Genomic DNA, 7,936 nt, shown 5'->3' with positions numbered 1-7,936 from the left:
ATGTCTCTGTAGATTAAGGCCTGGCTGTAATATGCTAATGTCTCTGTAGATTAAGACTGTAATATGTTGATGTCTCTGTAGATTAAGGCCTGGCTGTAATATGTTGATGTCTCTGTAGATTAAGGCCTGGCTGTAATATGTTGATGTCTCTGTAGATTAAGGCCTGGCTGTAATATGTTGATGTCTCTGTAGATTAAGGCCTGGCTGTAATATGTTGATGTCTCTGTAGATTAAGGCCTGGCTGTAATATGTTTGATGTCTCTGTAGATTAAGGCCTGGCTGTAATATGTTGATGTCTCTGTAGATTAAGGCCTGGCTGTAATATGTTGATGTCTCTGTAGATTAAGGCCTGGCTGTAATATGTTGATGTCTCTGTAGATTAAGGCTGTAATATGTTGATGTCTCTGTAGATTAAGGCCTGGCTGTAATATGTTGATGTCTCTGTAGATTAAGGCCTGGCTGTAATATGTTGATGTCTCTGTAGATTAAGGCCTGGCTGTAATATGTTGATGTCTCTGTAGATTAAGGCCTGGCTGTAATATGCTGATGTCTCTGTAGATTAAGGCCTGGCTGTAATATGTTGATGTCTCTGTAGATTAAGGCCTGGCTGTAATATGTTGATGTCTCTGTAGATTAAGGCCTGGCTGTAATATGTTGATGTCTCTGTAGATTAAGGCCTGGCTGTAATATATTGATGTCTCTGTAGATTAAGGCCTGGCTGTAATAAGTTGATGTCTCTGTAGATTAAGGCCTGGCTGTAATATGTTGATGTCTCTGTAGATTAAGGCCTGGCTGTAATATGTTGATGTCTCTATGTCTCTGTAGATTAAGGCCTGGCTGTAATATATTGATGTCTCTGTAGATTAAGGCCTGGCTGTAATATGTTGATGTCTCTGTAGATTAAGGCCTGGCTGTAATATGTTGATGTCTCTGTAGATTAAGGCCTGGCTGTAATATGTTGATGTCTCTGTAGATTAAGGCCTGGCTGTAATATGTTGATGTCTCTGTAGATTAAGGCCTGGCTGTAATATGCTGATGTCTCTGTAGATTAAGGCCTGGCTGTAATATGTTGATGTCTCTGTAGATTAAGGCCTGGCTGTAATATGTTGATGTCTCTGTAGATTAAGGCCTGGCGTAATATGTTGATGTCTCTGTAGATTAAGACTGTAATATGTTGATGTCTCTGTAGATTAAGGCCTGGCTGTAATATGTTGATGTCTCTGTAGATTAAGGCCTGGCTGTACTATGTTGATGTCTCTGTAGATTAAGGCCTGGCTGTAATATGTTGATGTCTCTGTAGATTAAGGCCTGGCTGTAATATGTTGATGTCTCTGTAGATTAAGGCCTGGCTGTAATATGTTGATGTCTCTGTAGATTCAGGCCTGGCTGTAATATGTTGATGTCTCTGTAGATTAAGGCCTGGCTGTAATATGTTGATGTCTCTGTAGATTAAGACTGTAATATGTTGATGTCTCTGTAGATTAAGGCCTGGCTGTAATATGTTGATGTCTCTGTAGATTAAGGCCTGGCTGTAATATGCTGATGTCTCTGTAGATTAAGACTGTAATATGTTGATGTCTCTGTAGATTAAGGCCTGGCTGTAATATGTTGATCTCTCTGTAGATTAAGGCTGTAATATGTTGATGTCTCTGTAGATTAAGGCCTGGCTGTAATATGTTGATGTCTCTGTAGATTAAGGCCTGGCTGTAATATGTTGATGTCTCTGTAGATTAAGGCCTGGCTGTAATATGTTGATGTCTCTGTAGATTAAGGCCTGGCTGTAATATGTTGATGTCTCTGTAGATTAAGGCCTGGCTGTAATATATTGATGTCTCTGTAGATTAAGGCCTGGCTGTAATATGTTGATGTCTCTGTAGATTAAGGCCTGGCTGTAATATGTTGATGTCTCTGTAGATTAAGGCCTGGCTGTAATATATTGATGTCTCTGTAGATTAAGGCCTGGCTGTAATATGTTGACGTCTCTGTAGATTAAGGCCTGGCTGTAATATGTTGATGTCTCTGTAGATTAAGGCCTGGCTGTAATATGTTGATGTCTCTGTAGATTAAGGCCTGGCTGTAATATGTTGATGTCTCTGTAGATTAAGGCCTGGCTGTAATATGTTGATGTCTCTGTAGATTAAGGCCTGGCTGTAATATGTTGATGTCTCTGTAGATTAAGGCCTGGCTGTAATATGTTGATGTCTCTGTAGATTAAGGCCTGGCTGTAATATGTTGATGTCTCTGTAGATTAAGGCCTGGCTGTAATATGTTGATGTCTCTGTAGATTAAGGCCTGGCTGTAATATGTTGATGTCTCTGTAGATTAAGGCCTGGCTGTAATATGTTGATGTCTCTGTAGATTAAGGCCTGGCTGTAATATGTTGATGTCTCTGTAGATTAAGGCCTGGCTGTAATATGTTGATGTCTCTGTAGATTAAGGCCTGGCTGTAATATGTTGATGTCTCTGTAGATTAAGGCCTGGCTGTAATATGTTGATGTCTCTGTAGATTAAGACTGTAATATGTTGATGTCTCTGTAGATTAAGGCCTGGCTGTAATATATTGATGTCTCTGTAGATTAAGGCCTGGCTGTAATATGTTGATGTCTCTGTAGATTAAGGCCTGGCTGTAATATGTTGATGTCTCTGTAGATTAAGGCCTGGCTGTAATATGTTGATGTCTCTGTAGATTAAGGCCTGGCTGTAATATGCTGACGTCTCTGTAGATTAAGGCCTGGCTGTAATATGTTGATGTCTCTGTAGATTAAGGCCTGGCTGTAATATGTTGATGTCTCTGTAGATTAAGGCCTGGCTGTAATATGTTGATGTCTCTGTAGATTAAGGCCTGGCTGTAATATGTTGATGTCTCTGTAGATTAAGGCCTGGCTGTAATATGTTGATGTCTCTGTAGATTAAGGCCTGGCTGTAATATGTTGATGTCTCTGTAGATTAAGGCCTGGCTGTAATATGTTGATGTCTCTGTAGATTAAGGCTGTAATATGTTGATGTCTCTGTAGATTAAGGCCTGGCTGTAATATGTATGTCTCTGTAGATTAAGGACTGGCTGTAATATATTGATGTCTCTGTAGATTAAGGCCTGGCTGTAATATGTTGATGTCTCTGTAGATTTAAGGCCTGGCTGTAATATGTTGATGTCTCTGTAGATTAAGGCCTGGCTGTAATATGTTGATGTCTCTGTAGATTAAGGCCTGGCTGTAATATATTGATGTCTCTGTAGATTAAGGCCTGGCTGTAATATGTTGATGTCTCTGTAGATTAAGGCCTGGCTGTAATATGTTGATGTCTCTGTAGATTAAGGCCTGGCTGTAATATGTTGATGTCTCTGTAGATTAAGGCCTGGCTGTAATATGTTGATGTCTCTGTAGATTAAGGCCTGGCTGTAATATGTTGATGTCTCTGTAGATTAAGGCCTGGCTGTAATATATTGATGTCTCTATGTCTCTGTAGATCAAGGCCTACCTCCAGGTGAGTAAACTGCGAGCGGCCTATCTCCTAGCTGTAAAACTGGATACAGCCAGGGCAGGGCCGCTGGTTCAGGAAGTCCTCCAGGCAGCAGAGGGCGTCGGAGACTCTGTCATGCAGGACATCTGTTGCCAGTGGCTGTCTGAGCACAAGGACGCGGACAGGGACAGGACGCCGCCGCCAGGGGCTAAAAAACAGGTCCGACCCAACGCCAGGTAACCCCATGGGGTATACGCACCAAACAGAAGAAAACGGACTGAAACAGGAATGGACTGCCAGGACTCGTCCAATAAGAAATGATCGTTTTAGTTCTCTTTTGCAAAATGATTAAAATGTTGTCCGTTTGTTGTGTGCCCCTAATGAACACGACCCTGGCACGGCTGAAGTTGAGGCTACAACATGGGGAAACAGACATAATCAGGGAATAACAGATAGCACTTCAACCATAAATACCAGGAGTGATAACACAGAGACACCTTGCCTGGACTCTGCCTGTGACTGTGTGTGGGGTTGTTAGTGACTTCCTCCTCCTCTCTGAAAGTAGTGAAACACCGTTGTGCCAACTCTCTCATCTGGAGAGGTGACTGACTACAGACAGACAAGACTGTCTCAATCTCCACTGGAGAGGTGACTGACTACAGCCAGACAAGACTGTCTCAATCTCCACTGGAGAGGTGACTGACTACAGACAGACAAGACTGTCTCAATCTCCACTGGAGAGGTGACTGACTACAGCCAGACAAGACTGTCTCAATCTCCACTGGAGAGGTGACTGACTACAGACAAGACAAGACTGTCTCAATCTCCACTGGAGAGGTGACTGACTACAGCCAGACAAGACTGTCTCAATCTCCACTGGAGAGGTGACTGACTACAGACAGACAAGACTGTCTCAATCTCCACTGGAGAGGTGACTGACTACAGCCAGACAAGACTGTCTCAATCTCCACTGGAGAGGTGACTGACTACAGCCAGACAAGACTGTCTCAATCTCCACTGGAGAGGTGACTGACTACAGCCAGACAAGACTGTCTCAATCTCCACTGGAGAGGTGACTGACTACAGACAAGACTGTCTCAACCTCCACTGGAGAGGTGACTGACTACAGACAAGACTGTCTCAATCTCCACTGGAGAGGTGACTGACTACAGCCAGACAAGACTGTCTCAATCTCCACTGGAGAGGTGACTGACTACAGACAAGACTGTCTCAACCTCCACTGGAGAGGTGACTGACTACAGCCAGACAAGACTGTCTCAATCTCCACTGGAGAGGTGACTGACTACAGACAAGACAAGACTGTCTCAACCTCCACTGGAGAGGTGACTGACTACAGACAAGACAAGACTGTCTCAATCTCCACTGGAGAGGTGACTGACTACAGCCAGACAAGACTGTCTCAATCTTCACTGGAGAGGTGACTGACTACAGCCAGACAAGACTGTCTCCACCTCCACTGGAGAGGTGACTGACTACAGACAGACAAGACTGTCTCAACCTCCACTGGAGAGGTGACTGACTACAGCCAGACAAGACTGTCTCAACCTCCACTGAAGAGGTGACTGACTACAGCCAGACAAGACTGTCTCAATCTCCACTGGAGAGGTGACTGACTACAGCCAGACAAGACTGTCTCAATCTCCACTGGAGAGGTGACTGACTACAGCCAGACAAGACTGTCTCAATCTCCACTGGAGAGGTGACTGACTACAGCCAGACAAGACTGTCTCAATCTTCACTGGAGAGGTGACTGACTACAGCCAGACAAGACTGTCTCCACCTCCACTGGAGAGGTGACTGACTACAGACAGACAAGACTGTCTCAACCTCCACTGGAGAGGTGACTGACTACAGCCAGACAAGACTGTCTCAACCTCCACTGAAGAGGTGACTGACTACAGCCAGACAAGACTGTCTCAATCTCCACTGGAGAGGTGACTGACTACAGCCAGACAAGACTGTCTCAATCTCCACTGGAGAGGTGACTGACTACAGCCAGACAAGACTGTCTCAATCTCCACTGGAGAGGTGACTGACTACAGCCAGACAAGACTGTCTCAATCTCCACTGGAGAGGTGACTGACTACAGACAAGACTGTCTCAATCTCCACTGGAGAGGTGACTGACTACAGACAGACAAGACTGTCTCAATCTCCACTGGAGAGGTGACTGACTACAGACAGACAAGACTGTCTCAATCTCCACTGGAGAGGTGACTGACTACAGACAAGACTGTCTCAACCTCCACTGTAGAGGGATGAATCGAACCACACTGAATTGTGAGTTCTTGACCACTTGATCACTTTATCTAGTAAAACTGAAGTCTGGGGTAAGCACAGATGAGACATATCTCATAGTTATAGCACAATCAGTAGTACGATAGTTCATAGTTTTATCTCCTACCTCAGTTAAAAGGGATTGATCTTTTTTTTTCACTAACCTTGGAATATATTTCTTTGGGACGAATACACAACTTGATGTGATGTTAAAGAAGTTGGCTTTTCCCCATTTTAGATGTTCTTCCTCTTTTATGCTGTTAGTTGAAATGATAATGAAAACCTGTGAAGCAGGTTAAAGTAAAGTACCACCTGATATCAGAAAATCAGTGCTGGTGTACAAGCCTGTCAGAGCTTTAAAGAAGATATACAAGTGAAGATATATTGATTACTTAAAGAGTTTCTGAAGTTTTGAAAGTAATAGGAGTGTGGGTTTCATTAGAAGGGTTGGTCTGTTGTGTTACTGTCTTATCAGCTCGACTTGCCACTAGTTACCCCCCCCCCCTAAAATGTCTGCCCAAGGAGCAATTTTCCTAGCCTGTTTTTTTTGTTGCTAACATTCCACTTCTGATACTCCGTGTCATGTGTCTGGCCGTGGCAAGGACACAGAGTGGCAAGAAGTGGAATGTTAGCACAAACTGTTACCCAGGCTAGCAATTTCCTGAATCTCTCTTGCTTTCTCCCTCAAAGGGAAGCTACAGGACACCACAGGACATCTGGGGTACGTAAAGGGCATCCAAAAATATCTAGAATAAAGATTAGCTTTATATAGAACAAAGCTAAATCTTGGAACGAGTTGGATTTAGTAAGGGATATGTTTTAGGTCCTTAAACACTGTTTTTTAATTCTAAATCATGATAAAGAGGCTCTACCTTACGTTTCTGGTCAATATTATTATCCTGAAAGCCTATCGTATCTGTCTGTATCATATCTGTCTGTATCGTATCCGTCTGTATCATATCTGTCTGTATCATATCTGTCTGTATCAAATCAAATGTTATTTGTCACATACACGTGTTTAGCAGATGTTATAGCGGGTGTAGCGAAATGTTTGTGCTTCTAGCTCCGACAGTGCAGTAATATCTAACATGTAATATCTAACAGTATCATGTGTGTGTGTTTATGGTATCTGTCTTTGACCAGGAACCACGTGCTGTGACCACGTTTTGTATCATTTGCACTTATTCCTGTTGTTCGGGTATGTGACATCTGTGTGTGACTTTGTGTGCGCATCCCAAATTAGCACCCTATTCCCTATATAGTGCACTACTTTACACCACAGTCCTATAGACCCCTGGTCAAAAGTAGTGCACTAAACAGGGTGTTGTTTGGGACGCGGCCTTTAACCTCTGACCTCTGTGTGTCCAATGTGAAGGTCAGATGCGTTATAGGCCTTCTGTCAGTGTGACGTTCTTAAGTGTATAAAACACGTACTTCAATCAATCAAGAGATGTCACATTAGAAAAGGGATTTTTGTTGCCATATTTGTTATAACCATGATAAATTTAACAACACATTGTCTAATTGTAACTCTTGTTTACATAATTGCCCGTTTTTTTTTTATATCTCACTTTAATAGCGATCCTAGAGATTACACCGTAATAATGTTTTTATTTCTCACTTTAATCCCTCAGATTACACCGTAATAATATGTTAATGACATGACAATCGTATTTCAATACTTTAATAATAATAATATTAACAATATACACTATATATACAAAAGTATGTGGACACCTCTACAAATTAGTGGATTTGGCTATTTCAGCCACACCCGTTGCTGACAGGTGTATACAATTATAGCGCACAGCCATGCAATCTCCATAGACAAACATTTGCAGAAGAATGGCCTTACTGAAGAGCTCCGTGACTTTCAACGTGGCACCGTCATAGGATGTCACCTTTCCAACAAGTCAGTTTGTCAAATTTCTGCCCTGCTAGAGCTGCCCCGGTCAACTGTAAGTGCTGTTATTGTGAAGTGGAAACGTCTAGGAGCAACAACGGCTCAGCCGCGAACTGGTAGGCCACACAAGCTCACAGAACAGGGCTGCTGAAGCGGGTAGCGTGTAAAAAAATAATCTGTCCTCGGTTGCAACACTCACTGAGTTCCAAACTGCCTCTAGAAGCAATGTCAGCACTAGAACTGTTCGTCGGTAGTTTCATGAAATGGGTTTCCATGG

The 7,936-nt window shown here is 42.9% G+C and overlaps 1 protein-coding gene across 1 annotated transcript in view; it reads left to right on the top strand.

Annotated features, from left to right (window-relative positions):
- zfyve26 (zinc finger, FYVE domain containing 26) overlaps window positions 1–7,275 on the top strand; it is a 97,805-nt gene extending 90,530 nt beyond the window's left edge. Inside the window, exon 44 of the mRNA XM_045209066.1 lies at window positions 3,466–7,275. Within this exon, the coding sequence (XP_045065001.1) occupies window positions 3,466–3,699 (234 nt within the window). The 3' untranslated portion in view covers window positions 3,700–7,275. The remainder of the gene's footprint in view (window positions 1–3,465) is intronic.
- The last annotated feature ends 661 nt before the right edge of the window (window positions 7,276–7,936 follow it).

Source organism: Coregonus clupeaformis, chromosome 29, assembly GCF_020615455.1.
Source record: "Coregonus clupeaformis isolate EN_2021a chromosome 29, ASM2061545v1, whole genome shotgun sequence".
Taxonomy (NCBI): Eukaryota; Metazoa; Chordata; class Actinopteri; order Salmoniformes; family Salmonidae; genus Coregonus; species Coregonus clupeaformis.
The sequence above is the reverse complement of the archived record's forward strand: the minus strand, read 5'-3'. Positions and strand labels throughout refer to the sequence as shown.